General features: G+C 46.5%; 1 protein-coding gene across 1 annotated transcript in view; it reads right to left on the minus strand.

Annotated features, from left to right (window-relative positions):
• WWP2 (WW domain containing E3 ubiquitin protein ligase 2) overlaps positions 1-17,375 on the minus strand; it is a 227,623-nt gene that overhangs the window by 34,626 nt on the left and 175,622 nt on the right. Inside the window, 7 exon segments of the mRNA XM_029608285.1 lie at positions 465-624; positions 2,505-2,593; positions 4,132-4,203; positions 4,381-4,459; positions 4,566-4,694; positions 5,580-5,661; positions 14,047-14,101. Coding sequence (XP_029464145.1) covers positions 465-624; positions 2,505-2,593; positions 4,132-4,203; positions 4,381-4,459; positions 4,566-4,694; positions 5,580-5,661; positions 14,047-14,101 — 666 coding nt within the window.

Raw genomic sequence — 17,375 nt, forward strand, 5'->3', positions numbered from 1 at the left:
CTTTAGCCAACCAGTGGTGAGTAATAGTCTGGGTTTTACTGCTATCCTGTCATTTTCTTGGGCAAGGCAGGATTAAGGCACCAAGAGAAGGAAAGAATGCAGCTACAGAAATGTTTTCAGTACTAGTAGCAGCAGCAAGCAACCTAAGCACTGCACATCCCAGGGTAGGGGCTGGAGGCACAGGAGCATGAGGAGCAAATGAGACTAATTTCATGTGCACCCCAGCACAACAATGTCTTCACAAACCACACCCATGACACTTGGGACATCAGCACAGGTTTAAGCTGTTCGGGGTCTTTTCAGAATGGAACACGCATGGGGCCCAACAGCCCTTCCAAGCAACAGTAATGGAAGGTCAAAAAGCAGGGAGATATTGCTCACCGTGCATCTCCCCATCCCATGCCTTCTCTGTTTTCCCTGGCTTTGCATCCAGCAGACTGAAGCCTATGTAAGACTTTTCTTACCATGGCAATGAAACGGCCAATGAAGCGGAAGTAAGTCAGGTGGTCAGGATTGATGGAGGAGGCCGGGTTGATCTGGAGGCAGTAGTTGTTCTTTCCAGCATATTCAAACAAGCAGTACATGGGGTTGAGCACCTCATGCGATAAAAGGAAGAACCACTCCCTATGTGGAGGAGATAGTAAAGAAAAGAAATGATCTAGGGTCTCCAGTATGAGTAAATCGTGTGCCTTTCCATCCAAAGTCACGCTCCCAGCAAAGGCATATGCCTTTCCCTCTGTGCAGGTTCATTCTGCATCCTGGACTGGGGAGGAAGACTGACCCTCAGTGAGCCTAGGCAGCTGGGGAATCTGTAGTTAGCAGCTTTCGCCTCTTCAATCATTAATCTAGAACAGCCATTTAAAGAACGTCCCCAAAACTCTGCCTTGGATTCAGAACGCCTTCGAACATTGTGTAATATTAAGTGTTACCATTTTAATTTCATATGTTTATCTAAATACATATTACATACATATACCAGGTAAACTATATTATGTCCTTCTGGACACATTAACACCATTGAGCAGTACTGAGTATACAGGGGACTGTCCTCCATTTCCTAGTCTCAATAGTTCGGCAGTTCCAACCTAGCGACAGACAGCTGGATTCCCTCCGATGCAGAGAGCGCCCCGGTACCCTGTCCGTGGTTCTACCCTGTGGTAGAACAGCATGACGTAACCTACCATAGGGTAAACCACTGGCAGGACACAGAGAAAGACACACAGAAAGGGCAGAAGTCACAGCAGGAACCCACAAACCAAAGTCTCATGGAGGAAGAACACAGAATCTAGGACACCAAAACGGTCGCAGGACAGAGGGAGGGGAATGAGGAAAGGCAGTTCTCCTAGCACCGTGGGAAGGAAGTCTGAAGACCTGAAGAAAAAAAGATTTACTTCCAAGCACCAAGCTGAGTAGTGAACACAGAGGATAGGTGAGATTCAAAAGAACATGGAGGTCCCATCATATGTTCTGCAGTCATTCTACACATATATTTACTACCATTCTCCAATTAATTTTTGATTCCAGACATGGGTGGTATCACATCCTCTTCCCTGAGAACAGTGCCCCCATTCTTTCAGGACCATCTCTTAAAGCAGTTCGCTGCAGTACACCCTGAACAGACTCCAAGACTCTCCTCAGCTAACACTGCATTATGGAAAGGACAGGTACAGGAAGTGAAGAGCCAGCTTCTCCCCTGCCTGCATAACCAGTAAAGCACCTTAATCCTGTCCCTTACCCCCTACCACTCTCTGCCTGCCCTGCTTAATGACCTCTGCAAGTACTCAGAATGCAGGTGGTAGAACAGGATCAACCACACCGGCAGTACACCCATCTAGCAATACACCCACACTGCAAGCATGGATTGCTGTTGAGGCTGGCATGGTGGGTGTGGGGGAATCCTAATCCACTCACCTTCCTGCTGGCACTTATCTGGCTGCCTCTAGCCACACTGTCTCTCGGCATGATCCATCGGGTCAGGTCAGCTTTGATGACATCAGGGGAGCAGAGTGGAGCTAGCCCAACTCCCGGAGGGTCTCACTGGATTAGAGCTGGGGCTAGTGGTGGGGGAGAGAGAGAGCCCTCGGGAGGCTGGCGGATGGCACTAACCCTCTTGCTGGTACTGGTTCGGCTGCCTCTGGCCATGTTTTAGGCATGCTATGCATATTTTTGTATATACATGTTTGTGTTAGCATGCATTTCTTAACTCCCAATGAATTTGCATACCAATAGCTTACTTCATTTTTACTGCAAGTAAATACAACGCGAGCTATAATTCAGATCACATTTTCTACTCACACTTTACGATATCGGCTTCAGAATGCTAATAGCAAATTACATAATAAAACTATTATTCAAACAACTTCTTCCCATCTTAGCACATCTTTAATCAGCGGAGTCCACAGAACAGCTGTCGCACTGCCTCAGGGTCTCCTCCCAGGTTCCCAGTACCAGGTTCCCAGTGGATTCACAGCTTTGATAAACTCTTCTGGAGGGCTCGTCCTCACCTTGCGATGCCGCCATAATCGAGCCCCTCCTCCCCGCGCATAATAATGTACAGCCGGCGTCTCAGGTCGTACGGTTTCATGTTCATAATCTGTGAGAGTAAATACAGAAAGTGAAACCAAGGGGAAGTCACAGGCTCGGGCCTAAGCCCGGGGGTCACCTGGAAAATGGGCAATGATGCAATAAGCGGCTCATCAGACAAAGAAAATGTTATTAGGAAATGTTATTGTTACAGGGTCTGAGCATTTTTACCAAATCGCAGTCTGAATTTCAGAAGCCTGGAGTCATCCCTCTTTGGGAAGGTGGTAATAGGGAGGAGGATGGTACGTGCAGGCCAATCAGCCTGGTGTGCAGTGTTGAGTAGATTATTGCTGTCATTATTAGAAGAAAGAAGCCTCTTGAATCCAGCACACTGTAGGATAGGAGGCTGCATGGATTTACCAGAGGGAGATTGTATCAAGTAAATTTAGAGTATTGGTCTAGTTTATGTGGCAGGAATATTCAGTAAAGTTTTAATCTTTGTACAACGTCACTTTTATCTGTACATAAAGCTGTATTAATCTAATTCATTAGGATTACTTATGTTTAGTCATTTATGTCTAATGTGTGTGTGTTTTTATCTATGCTATTAGACGTGTCTCAAAAATGGAAGGAATAAGTGAACAAACAAAATTATTTTCTGTGACCAGGTAACCAGAGAATTAGACCATAGTAACAAACTATATGGCAACCGAGAAAGTCCAACTGGCCAACCACTGTCAAGGATACAGCCCAGCTGCCAGCCACAGGGCACGGCCACTTGTGAGAACTCCCTCCTCATCAAATCAGTCGTCAGCTTCCTTCTTTGTTCTCTTACCTCACACCAAGCACCCTTCCCTCCCATGTCTAACTGCAAAGCTTTGCAATCATCTAAATAGTCACCATACTAGCACAGCCATTGCCTCAACATGCAGCCTCCTAGGCCCACTGCGTGGCCGGGTTGCCTGTGTTTCCGTTAGGACTAACATTTCATATTTGCCATTCATTCTGGAAGCCCCAGTATTGGTTAATGAATCGCTGGAGGGGGGACACTTTCATCATGTGCTGTTAGCTCCTGCTCCTGCTGTCTTTTCACTTTTTGCAAGGAGGTATCCTCTGTGCCTATCCCATTCCTTCTGCTCCAGGAAGGCATTCCAAGCACTCATCACCCTTTCCGTGAAAAAATATTTCATGATGTTGCTCAGTTTTGAGCCTCTTATCATGATCCCTGTTCTAGAACTTCCTGTTCTTTGAAAGGCTTTACTTCCTGTGGATTATTAATGCCTTTCAATCCTCTGTCTCGCCTCTCCTCTAGGATATTGGCTTTTAATGCAGATGCCTCTGGACCATTCTCCACCATACATCCTTCCAAAGATTGCAAGGTTAAAGCCTGAGATGGGGCAGGCCAGATTTGTAGTGTGCTCCTTATCTGCCCCCACGTTCACTGTGTCTTTGATATACAGCATCAGGCACTCATGGCCATTCTCCAGTACGCAGGTTTCTCCGGCTAAACCACTGCTGTCACTTTCTTACTGGTGTGCACTGGTCTCTCTCTCTCTCTCAGACAGCCCAGAGGCAGAGGCATCTGCATTTAGTGCTCTTTTTCCTTACCTGTTGGAAGGAGTCCTCGAAGAGCGTCTGTCGTGAAACGCTGATCTTCACGTGACTGGGCAAAGCGTTGGACTAAAGAGTGAAACCAAGAATGAGAAAGAATATCTTACCGATTCCTAACAGCACCATCTCATCACACAGGCATTTCTCTTTAAGAGAGCTTTGGAAGCACTGCACAGGGCTAACCCAGGCATTCCCTGAGGCAGCAGCTCCAGAAGAGGCTGAAGAGACCTGGAATCAAGGACTTACGTGACACAGAAAACGGAACTGATGATACTTCCACCGAAAGCTTCGATCGTACGCTCCAGGTGAGCCTCCCTGTTTGTTCCTAAAAGAGCACAACCCTGTCAATACAGGTTCACAAGCCTCAACATCCCAAAACTTGGGGAGCAATCAAACTGAGGTGCAGGACTGCACTGGGAAATGCCACTTACCCCGAGTCAAATCCTGGACGGGGGTCCTTGAAGGTAGTGGTCCGCGTGTTGTGATCTACAAAGTATCGCACACCCTCGCTGGTGTATTTCATCTCCCAGCCTGGAGGAAGAGCTGGCTCCTGAATCATTCTATCAGGAACACAGAGAAAGGTGTCACTACTCTCTCACAAAGCTCCCAGTGTAATAACTACAACAACAACTTTATTTTTATTCCATTGCCTTAAAAAAGTTGTGCAACTGTAATAATCAAATGGACCCAGAGTCACCACAGTAACACAATCACTGACTTCACACACTATAAGAAACCTCACTCACTCCCCCAATCCCTGACCTCACACACCATGATGGAGTCTCATTCACTCCTCCCATCACTGACCTCAAACATCGTGATGGGAGTCTCACTCATCCCTCCCATCACTGACTTCACACACTGTGATGGAGTCTCTCTCATTCACTCTTCCCATCACTGACTTCACACACTGTGACAGAGTCTCATTCATTCCTCCCATCACTGACTTCACACACTGCAATGGAGTCTCACTCACTCCTCCCATCACTAGTCTCACTCACTCCTCCCATCACTGACCTCAAACATCGTGATGGGGAGTCTCACTCATCCCTCCCATCACTGACTTCACACACTGTGACAGAGTCTCATTCACTCCTCCCATCACTGACTTCACACACTGCAATGGAGTCTCACTCACTCCTCCCATCACTAGTCTCACTCACTCCTCCCATCACTAACCTCAAACATCTTGATGGGAGTCTCACTCATCCCTTTCATCACTGACTTCACACATCTCCCATTACTGATATCACACACTGTGATGGAGTCTCACTCACTCCTCCATTCACTGACCTTACACAAAATGATCAAATTACACTCAGCGTACAAAATCATTTGCCTGTTTAATTTCAGTTGTGTCTACTCATTATGTTCCTTGCACCCTAACAGCTAAGGACTTCTCTGCAGAATATCCCTTTGACTTGCTATACAGACGAGTATCATACCCCTGAGTTCGAGGGTCCTCCCACTGCGTGGTCCGTGTGTTGTGGTTCACGTAATATACGCGCCCATTGTCCTGTCTTTTTTCTAAGAAAGAAGAAACAGTCACTGCATGTAATAACATCCCACAATACAGAGAAAGAGGGGAAAGAAAGGAGAAGAAAATATCCGAAAGCAGAGGGAAAGAGAGAGTGCAAAGGAAAACAGGGAGGTGAGAGAAACGAAGAACAGATACAGACGGACTGCAAAGAGGGACGGAAATGAGAGGGGGATAGGGAAAGCACATTTGTACACGAAAGATCTTTTAGTAAAAGGCCACTCTTACAAAGGTTTTGTGTCTTCTAAAATGTTTGGCTGCTAACGTTGTACAATGGAGGTGCAGCTGCTGCCCAAACCTGCAGGGCCAAAATTCCTCCAAACCATCTGCATGGTCAAAGTAAGAATATTTCATGAACAATCAATATTTTCAGGGTGCAAACTTACACGCCACATTACATATATGAGTGTGTGTGTGTATATATATATATGCCCCTAATGTTTCAAGTGAGTTATTTTTAATTCTTCAGTGACACAGCAGGGTTCTGGAGCTCTGTCCAATCAAAGCTGCTGCACCTTAGCGAGCAGATATCTGAATAAAGAGTGAGCCATGTCCACTTTAAAGGAAGCTGTCAGGAGAGTGTCAAGGGCAGAAAAATCCCTTTATAGTTTATTAGTTTATTTATTTATTTAGAGGCTTTTCTATACCGATATTAGTGGGTACATCATATCGGTTTACATCAAACTGAAGGTAGAAATGACATAAAACAGGGAAGGGGGATGGGGTTGCAGTGACTAAAAACTAGAGAACTAACTAAAGGAAGGCGAGAAATAGAAGCTGCAGAGAAATAACATCATAACATCATAACATGAATATTAGTAGTTTAGAGGCAAACGACTGAGGGGATGGGTTTTTGGAGGGGGTCCTAATCTGTTATAGTTATAGAATTCCTCCACATTTTGAAGAAAGGCCTGGACAATCCAGCTGGGGTAACACTAAAACCTATGAGGTTCACATTCAAAAGCCATTTAGACGGATAAAGTAATAGTTATCGTACTAAATGGCTTACCCAGCTAAACTCTAGCCAGATAACTAGAATTTAGCCGGATAAGATGGAGGCGTTCAGGGAGGGGTGGGGGAGAGAGAAGGCATTCTAGGGAGGAGCGGAGTTAGCTGCATAAGTTAGCCGGCTAACTCCGAATATTGGAGTTAGTTGATTAGTTTTTACAGCTAACTCTGGTCGGGATGTAGGGTTGTCCCAAAGTTATACATAACAAGCTAACTCTGATAGCCAGGTATATTCAGCGGTGCGATTACGCCACTGAATATACCAGACTACTTAGCCGGTTATGTATAATCAGCTTAACTAGCATCGCCGCACAGTGGCTGAATACGGACCTCTAGGTTTCTATTCCCCATCCTCTCTCCACCCCCAAACCTTGAAAGCAGGCCAGGAGCTCGGATCCTGTGACTGCCTCCTGGCACGTCCGGCGTTGCTCTGACAGACATAATTTCTGAGCTCCTGACCTGCTTCCATAGTTTGGGGAATGGAAATAAAGGTTTTAGCAGGGGTAGGAGCAGAGGGGAAATATTTAGAAAACAGCAGCACTAACAAATTTTCTTTTTTAAATTTTGGGGGAGGGGGGGGGGAATGGTGGAAGGCCCGTTAGGCAGGTCTGGACTGCTGAAGAAATTGAAAAGATGGCTCTGCTGGCCAATGATTAAGCCCCCCAGAAGAGAAGGAAAAGTGTCGACAGAGATCCCCAGAGCCTGCCAGAGAATACCTGGAGGAGCCATCGCTTTACAGGCTGTGCAGCCCTTAGCTGCCACTGCCGTCTACCCTAAAGCCTCTATCTGACTGCTGACTGCACTGTCTGCTGTGCAGTAGGAGGGAAAGAGAGCATGAGGGGAGAGTGAGTGAATAGGGAAGAATTCATGGGGAGGTCGGGGATGGAGAGAGCGGAGGTGAGTGAAGGAGGAGAATTTATGGGGAGTGAGTGAGGGATGAAGAGAGCATGGGGAGAGAGTGGAGGCTGCAGAGAGCATGGGGTGAATAGAGGGATGAGAATTAATGGGAGGGTAAGGCGGGTGGAGAGAGCGCATGGGGTGAGTGAAGGGGAGAATTCATGGGAGATGAAGGAGTGGAGAAAACAAGGCGTCTGCTGAGTGAATAAGTGGGGAGAGAAAGCATGGGGATGAGTTCGATTGGGGGCACAGAGAGTGGGGAGATGAGCGCAGTATGGTAGAAAATAGCATGGGAGGGTGAGGGAGAGTAGGTGGAGGACGAGAAAGTGAGTGTGGAGTGGAGTAGGGGTGGGGGAGTGGGAAGGAGGTGACTGAAAGTCAGTGGGGGGGGGGGGAGCATGGAAGGGAGTAGGAAGAGTATGTGGAGTTGGGGGAGAGATCATGGAGTCAGGTGGAGAGGGTTTAAGAGAGTGAGATATTCTATAAGGTGTATCCATAGCCCCCTCCAGATATACAGCCACCCAGTCACGAGCCTCTGCAAGAACATGCAGGTCATGGAGTCATACAGGTGACATGCAATTCTAGGCTTGCTTTTTTATGGTGGGCTGTAAAGGGACGCGTTACTGAGCCGGAAGTGCAGGGTTTATACTGAGATTCTGTCCCATCTTGTACAGGCTCCAGATTTCACTTCCTCACAGAACTGGTTACATGCTGCTATCAGATCATTGGAATGGCAGCTTTACTGGAACTGGCTGGGGACTTCTTTATGTTCTGACAGACATTTTACTTTGTGTGGTTGGTCCTGTTTTGTCTTTTTTGATGTTTATTTTGTTAATGTGATTCACCTAGAAGTACATGTCCTGGACTGGGTGGAATATAAACAGGTCTAAAGAAATAAAGAAAAAGTCTTAAGCCCTTAAGACTTTTTCTTGTAGTGACTTTTCTGGCTATTTTAAAGGCAATGAAGGGGCTGTAATGGAGGGGTGGAAATGTCATTTTGGCTTGTCCACTTCCACACCTAGCAGCAGTCACTACCCTAAAAAACAAATTAGAGACCCCACTCGTAATGGGGGAACAGTTCTCAGGAATGGAAGAGAGAAAGAGCGTATGTGAATCAGGGGAAGGAGAGAGCAGTGGAAGAGGAAGTCCGCCTCCCCATTTTGGGGGGTGGTGTTAGATAAACCTTGCATTCACCCCCTATCCTCACTAATCCATGCCAAGGACTGGATGGGGAAGGGGCACCATTGATCCTAGAGCCAACCCTGACTGGAAGCAGTAGATAATGGGAGTTTCTCTGGAAAACAGAACAAGTTTTAGACAGTGGAACATGGGCTTAAGCCAGAGATATTTTTTGGAGAAAGAAACTTCAGTTATTAGGTGCTGTACCGTAAGGCAGCAGGAGGGGGGAATGGGCTCTGCTGTCCCCACAAGCAGCTCTGTCTCCTCCTGGAGTCTGGGTGCAATTTCTAACACTACCTACCTAACACTGTTATGAAACGTGAGGCATTTACTGTCAGCATCAGCTGAACACTCAAACATAACACTCCTTAGGATCCCAGCCAGCTCTGAAAATGACAGGCTCCAAAATAAGAAGCCAAGTTTTGTCCCAACTTTCTGGTAATCTCTCGGCATTAGATTATATGTATATATGAATTTTGTTGATCCTTTATTTAATTATATCTATTACCCCAGATCTCACCCTTTCTTCTCATTAAAAACAGCTCAACTACGCCCCAGAAAAAAATTTAATTGTGTATTGCTAAGGAAACAAACCGGTAACCGATCCAATGTGGCTAGCAGCAAAAGGATGACAAGGTGGAATCGGAAAAAATGGACTTTATTGAACTTGCCCGACTCTGGCTGAGTTTCGCTCACACGAGCTGCCTCAGGGGCTTGACGTTGTGATTGTTTGCGCGGTGAGTGACTGCATGCCGGTTCGTCTGAAGAATCGCATTATCACTGTTTGCACAGTCATCTATGAATTACAAGTGTCTGTTCTTTGAACACGCTGACACTGAGCATGCTGATTTTTCAACCTTGATGTAAATGACATTGAAACTGAACAGAGCCAATTGCATTGGTTCAATAAGCCCCTGAGGCAGCTCGTGTGAGCGAAACTCGGCCAGAGTCGGGCAAGTTCAATAAAGTCCATTTTTTCCGATTCCACCTTGTCATCCTATTGTGTATTGCTAAACACAACTTTCTTCGAACCTAGGCATTAGCGGCATCTAAATACAAATAAATAAATAAATAACTTTCCAACTGGTATTATATATTAACCTCAAGGAACTCCCAGGTATAAATCACCTCAACCTCATTTGTTCATGAGATAAGAACATAAGACTTGCCATATTGGGTCAGACCAAAGGTCCATCAAGCCCAGTATCCTGTTTCCAACAGTGGCCAAGCCAGGTCATAAGTACCTGGCAGGTTCCCAAGGGGTAGATAGATTGCAAGCTGCTTCCCAAAAATAAGCAGTCGATTTTTACAACTAACTTAATAATGGTTAATTGACTTTTCATCCAGGAACTTGTGTGAACCTTTTTTAAACGTAGCTACACTAATAGCTTTCACCACATCCTCTGGCAATGCATTCCAAAGCTTAATTATGCGTTGAGCAAAAAAATATTTTCTCTTATTAGTTTTAATTGCATTACTAGTAACTTCATTGTGTGTCCCCTCGACTTTGTACTTTTTGAAAGAGTAAGCAACTGATTAACATTTACTCAGTACATTCCACTCATATTATAGTCCTCTATCATATTTCCCCTCAGCCATCTCTTCTCCATGCGGAAGAGTCCTAACCTCTTTAGCCTTTTTTCATAGGGGAATTGTTCCATCCTCTTTATCATTTTGGTCTCCCTTCTCTGTACCTTTTCTAATTCTGCTATATCTTTTTTGAGATGTGGTGACCAGAACTGCACACAATACTCAAGATGAGGTTGCACCATGGAGCAATACAGAGGCATTATGATATTCTCTGCTTTATTCTCCATTCCTTTCCTAATAATCCCCAGCATTCTATTTGCTTTCTTGGCTGCTGCCACATAGTGAGCAGAGGATTTCAAACATATCCAAGATGATGCCTAGATCCTAGATACCGATTTAGTTTAGTGATTTGTTCAATCGGTTTTCTAAAGTAAATCAAAGTAATGTACAAAATAAAATTAATACACAATATCATAAACATGAAAATACAAATCCAAGGACAAAAACTATTTGTACACATAATAAACGTCATAGCCAATTACCTACAAGATGCAACCTGGTGCAAATCTCCTAATTCAATAGATACTCCATGACCTCACCATTACTGAAGGAACACTGCTTGAGTATAAATCACTACTCCTCCCAGATTATCCAATGATCCTACCATTGCCTGAGGGATATTCCCTGCCATAAAATGTTTCATAATCTCATTATTTCTTAATGTATCTAACGTGAAAATATTTCCCATAGTTTTTCACATTTCCAGGTAGTACTATCTGCTGTCCTGTGTCAGACTGAGCGTCCATCAAGTCCAGCATCCTGTTTCCAACAGTGGTCAATCCAAGTCACAAGTACCTGACAAGATCTCAAACAGTAATTAAATCCCATGCTACTAATGCTGGTAATAAGCAGTGGCTATCCCCTAAACCAACAACATCACTTCATTAGGCCTTTATCACTCAGACATATTAATGTACTACAAGTAATTATTTCATTATTACCCATGGCGTTAAACTCATTATTCAACTGTGTCAATGCAACCATTCCTCACCATTCCTGAAAATACATTCACGTCTTCCCTGCATTGTTCTACAATGTGCATATATATACCTGCACTGAGGAGAGGGGTTCCCAGGTGCAGGGTTAGGATGGGGAATGGTACAACCTATGTACATTCACCTTCACTGAGTGGAGGAGATCCAGGAGAGGGCTTATCGCATGGAATACTACAATGTTCATATTTTTGCATTTTCAGTACTACATGCATTGTTTGGAAGGGGAAAAGTATACACAGATAAAGCACATACAGATGTCTGCAGATACTTTTTCCCAAGGCAATTTTGAAAGGGAAAACAGGTGGGTAGTATCTTTTTGAGAACTGGTGCAAAGTCCACAGGTAAAGTATTGCCCTCTGTGTGTGCTATCAGCTTGCACTAGCCTTGAGAACACAATCCAGACAGACTATTCTGCAATTAAGAGAAGCTTTTCTAAACCTGCAACATTGATTATTCCCTGACACCTAAACCTAATCCCCTGCTTTTACCAACAAATTCTCATAATTGCCTCCAACTACCATTAGATTGTGTCTTTCACTTTCTTCACAAAACTGCAAATATCATCCAAGTAACATCTCTAGGAGACAGTGAGGCGACAGTCGCAGCCTGCATGCCGTCTTCAAGAGACTGCGGGCATCTGTCGCAGCCTGTGCGGTATCTCCAGGAGACAGTGAGGCATCCCTGTCATAGTCTACAGAGTAACTAAGCAGACGTCAGTCACACCCTGGGTGGTATCTCCAGGAGACAGCAAAGCTTCCATATCATAGCCTGTGTGGTATCTTCAGTTGGTGACAGTCACAGCCTGCGCAGCATCACCAGGAGACAGCAGGCATCAGTCACAGCCTGTGTGGTATCTCCAGGAGAGAACAAGACTTCAGTTACAACCTGAATAGTATTTCCAGGAGACAACAAGGCGTTCCTGTCACAGTCTGCACACTATCTCCAAGAGACAGCAGGCATCAGTCACAGCTTGTGTGGTATCTCCAGGAGACAGCAAGGTATCCTCGTCACAGTCTATATGTATCTCCAAGGAGGTGATAGTCACAGTCTGCGCAGCAATGCCAGGAAACAGTGGGCATCAGTCACAGCCAGCTCGCTATCTCCAGAAGACAGCAAGGCATCCCTGTCACAGCCGGCTCGCTATCTCCGGGAGATAGCAAAGCGTCCCTGTCACAGCCCGCGCGCTATCTCCGGGAGAGAGCAAGGCGTCCCTGTCACAGCCCGTGCGCTATCTCCGGGTGACAGTAAGGCGTCCCTGTCACAGCCCGAGCGCTATCTCCGGGAGACAGCAAGGCGTCCCTGTCACAGCCCGTGCGCTATCTCCAGGAGACAGCAAGGCGTCCCTGTCACAGCACGCGCGATGTCTCCGGGTGACAGCAAGGCGTCCCTGTCACAGCCCGCGCGCTATCTCCGGGAGACAAAAAGGCGTCCCTGTCAAAGCCCACACGTTATCTCCGGGAGACAGCAAGGCGTCCCTGTCACAGCCCGCGCGCTATCTCCGAGACACAGCAAGCCTATGCGGTATCTCCAGGAGACAGCAAGGCATCCCTGTCCAGCCTGCATGCTATCTCCAGGAGACAGCGAGACGTCACAGTCTGCACGGTATCTCCAGGAGATAGCAAGGCATCCCTGTCACAGCATGCACGCTATCTCCAGGAGTCAGCAAGGCATCCCTGTCACAGCGAGCACACTATCTCCAGGAGTCAGCAAGGCATCCCTGTCACAGCCTGCACTCTATCTCCAGGAGATAGCAAGGCATCCCTGTCACAGCCTGCACGCTATCTTCAGGAGTCAGCATGGCATCCCTGTCACAGCCTGCACACTATCTCCAGAAGACAGCAAAGCATCCCTGTCACAGCCTGCACGCTATCTCCAGGAGACAGCAAGGCATCCCTGTCACAGTCTGCACAGTATCTGCAGGAGACATCAAGGCATCCGTCACAGCCTGTGCACTATCTTCAGGAGTTAGCAAGGCATCCCTGTCACAGCCTGCATGCTATCTCCAGGAGACAGTGGGCATCAGTCAAGGTTGTGTGGTGGTAACTCCTGAAGACAATGAAATGTCAGTCACAGTCTGTGTGATACCTCCCCGAGACAGCAAGGCTTCATATACAGGCTGTGTGGCTCTTCCCAGAGACAGCAATATGGTTTCTCTTGTATCATATCTCCAGAAGCATTAAGGTGTGAGTGAGTCTGTGCAATACCTTCCAGAGACAGTGAGCTATGAATCACAGACTTTGTGGAAGCTTTTCTTGGTCAAAAACGTTTAATCTAGTAAAAGACAGAGCTATTGGTGAATAAAGGACACGGAAAACGAGTTCCCATTGGTGATCACCAGGTGTGCCACCTAATCAATACAGAAATAAATTAAATCAGTAAACTGAACATTCTTGTCAAGGGTCAAATTGACAAAGAGGGGTCTCTCTGGAGGAAACAGGGTCCATTCCTTTCTCTATCCTCTCCAGGGCTCTCTGCAAGAGGCAGTGAAAGAGACTACCTTCCTTGCCCCCTCCCCCAATCCCCAGGGCTCTCCACAGGGGGCAGAGTGACAGGGATGCCTTTTTCTGACCCCCCTCCATTCCCCTGGGCTCTCCCTTCTCTGTCTCCTTCTGAGGGTCTTTCCCTGCCACCTCTACCCCAGATCTTTCAGCAGGAGGTTGGATTCAGAAAGAAGAGTAGTGCAAGAAGGAGAAAAGTTCTACTTACCCCAGCCGGGAGGAAGAGGCCCAAGTGGATCATTGTCAGTCTGGGCACCAGAGGACTAAAAGCAAAACAATGAAAACAAAAAAATATTTAAAAAGTAGAAAGCATGCAGATGGATTGTTAAGATGTAGAGGGCTGCCTTTCCTTCTCCTCCCGTTCTGTACAGCAGGATATAAAGCTGCCATGGCTGGACAGCTACCTGAACTGAGCCTTAGAAAGGAAACCCTTCAAAACTCCTTGAAAAGTGGGAGGTGGGAGCTCCCAAGCTGCAGCTCTTCCTGCTCTGGGCCAGGCAGAGGGAAGGTTGCAGTATACTTACACCTCCAGCTTCCTCCAAAACCTTCACACAAGTGGGAAGCTGGCACAGGCCTTTCCAATGAAATCATTCTGGCTAACCCAGTCCACGCCCAGAGCTTCCTGCCTGTGGGCTCTGGCACCCCTCCTCCTCCTCTCAGTGTGTGTGTGTGTGTGTGTGTGTGTGTGTGTGCTGTGAAAGCACACAGACTCTTCCCACCCACCCACATCTCTCCTCTACCACACCTCCAGCCCCCTCCCCCGCAGCTCTCCTCTATCACACCCTCACTTCTACAGCCCCACCTATACATTAAATCTCTCCACCCCCTCATCACAGGTTTACCCCTCACAACCTCCTCCCTCACCTCTATTCCTCCACGGCAGACCTCAACCTCTTCCACATCACCACCCCTTCCTGCAGTTTACTTCTATCCCTCAATCTCATACCTCCAACCCCTGCCACACATCAACCCTCTCTATCCCTCACCTCTCCCTCCTCCATTTGCACACACACCTCCACTCCTATACATCCACTATCTCTGACCTCCCAAACTTCCCATTCCTCTCAATTTTCCCCTTCACTCCTCACCTTACCTCCTGTTACTATTTTGATTCTCACGTTCATGATACTGAATTGATGCAGTTTTATTGCTCTGTAGTTGCTCTTCTCTGTGTTACTGATTCAGACTAGATCTGTAACAGGATGTTGAAGGGAGGCTTATATTTAGTTGGAAGTTTTGTGGCATTTGTTATTGAGAAAAGGACATACAGGAAAAAATAGTGTCATTTTTACCTTCCCTTCCCGGCAGGCCCCTATGTGGCCTAAGCCGATAACCTAATGAAAAGCTCGTAATATTTTAATTGTGCAGCTGTAGATTTAGCTAAAAGATTTTACTGAAGCAAGGAGAGACTAAACTTCTTTTCTCGAGCCCCCATATACACTCCCCCTTCAATAGCTCCTGCCTGCCGTAACTCACTACACCTCATCCTTCTATCCCTCACCTTTGCTTCACCCTCACACCTTCAAACCCCTCTATCATATATTCCCTGACCCATCCCCCTACAATCCCTTAGTACCATCTCTAGCACCTCTTCATTCTAATCTTTGCAAACCCCTCTCCATCATCCCCTCACATACCACAGCCCTCCTTCCCTCACCACAACCTCCACCTTTTCTATCCCTTATTGTACCCATCAATCCCTGCAGTGGTTGCTTAACTGACAATTGCAGGGTGGCTGGATTGCAGTGAGCAGGATGGATGGACTGCAGAGAGCAGGGAGGATGGAAGAAGATGGCTGGATTATAGACAGCAGAGGCTGGGAGAGGGTATCTGGGTTGCAGAGATTAGAGTGGCTGGGAGAAGATGGCTGGATATGGATTGCAGAGAGCAGGGTGGCTGGATTGCAGTGCAAAATGGCTGGGAGAGGGTGGCTGGATATGGATGGCAGAGAGCAAGGTGACTGGGAGAGGGTGGCTGGATTGCAGAGAGCAGGGAGGCTGGGAGAGGGTGGCTGCATTACAAAGAGCAGGGTGGCTGGATATGGATGGCAGAGAGCAGGGTGGCTGGGAGAGGGTGGCTGCATTACAAAGAGCAGGGTGGCTGGATATGGATGGCAGAGAGCATGGTGGCTGGGAGAGGGTGGCTGCATTACAAAAAGCAGGGTGGCTGGATATGGATTTTGGAGAGCAGGGTGGCTGGATATGGATGGCGGAGAGCATGGTGGCTGGGAGAGGGTGGCTGCATTACAGAGAGCAGGGTGGCTGGATATGGATGGCAGAGAGCATGGTGGCTGGGAGAGGGTGGCTGCATTACAAAGAGCAGGGTGGCTGGATATGGATGGCAGAGAGCAGGGTGGCTGGGAGAGGGTGGCTGCATTGCAGAGAGCAGGGTGGCTGGATATGGATGGCAGAGAGCAGGGTGGCTGGATATGGATGGCAGAGAGCAGGGTGGCTGGGAGAGGGTGGCTGCATTGCAGAGAGCAGGGTGGCTGGATATGGATGGCAGAGAGCAGGGTGGCTGGGAGAGGGTGGCTGCATTGCAGAGAGCAGGGTGGCTGGATATGGATGGCAGAGAGCAGGATGGCTGGGAGAGGGTGGCTGCATTACAAAGAGCAGGGTGGCTGGATATGGATTTTGGAGAGCAGGGTGGCTGGATATGGATGGCGGAGAGGATGGTGGCTGGGAGAGGGTGGCTGCATTACAGAGAGCAGGGTAGCTGGATATGGATGGCAGAGAGCAGGATGGCTGGAAGAAGGTGGCTCTCCAAAGCACTTCCAGTGCAAACTGGATGCACTGGTTTTATTTATTCTATCATCCCCTCCTGAGACTGATCAGAAATTGCCAGGTCATACTGTGGGTAGGCAATAGGGTGGTAGATGAATTTATGAAAGGAGTAAATATTTTTTTTTCAATGTATTTCTAATTGGAATTTAAACAAAAATATTGCATAAAAACAATATAAAAAACTGAGCAATAACAGAAAGGAAAAATACATATTTTCAAATTCTTCCAAGACTTCATCTATGGATTCATTTAGGTAAACAACACAAAAAATAGAAACAATTCAGTAAAGCAATACCTGCTGTAAAATTAAATCATAATATTTGTCAACCCCATTTAACCAATTACTTCCTATGTAGTTTGCTGAATATCCGAAGATTTATCCTTGATAAAGGATTCCAGATGGGAGGGATCAATGAAAGTATATTTACTTCCCTGGAAGTTATTAGGCATTTACAAATAAACTTTAAGAAAAACATCCCTCCCAAGGACTGATCCTTTGATTTTAAGGACAAAAAAAATCTCCTTCGTAACTATGTTTCTTGGGAGATATCTGGAAAGATCTGCACTGGAGCCCACAGAATTTCTCAGATTTATATTTAAAAATTTGCTGTAGGACTAACTCTTTATCAAGATCTGCTACAAAAGTAACTATTAACTTTTGTAGTTATAGCATCCTGTGAATCTAACAAAAAGGCTGATACATTAGAGCTATTAAGCGATATAAAACATCAGTACCTCCCTTCTTCTGTAGCTT

This window comes from Rhinatrema bivittatum, chromosome 7 (genome assembly GCF_901001135.1).
Source record: "Rhinatrema bivittatum chromosome 7, aRhiBiv1.1, whole genome shotgun sequence".
In the NCBI taxonomy this organism is placed as follows: Eukaryota; Metazoa; Chordata; class Amphibia; order Gymnophiona; family Rhinatrematidae; genus Rhinatrema; species Rhinatrema bivittatum.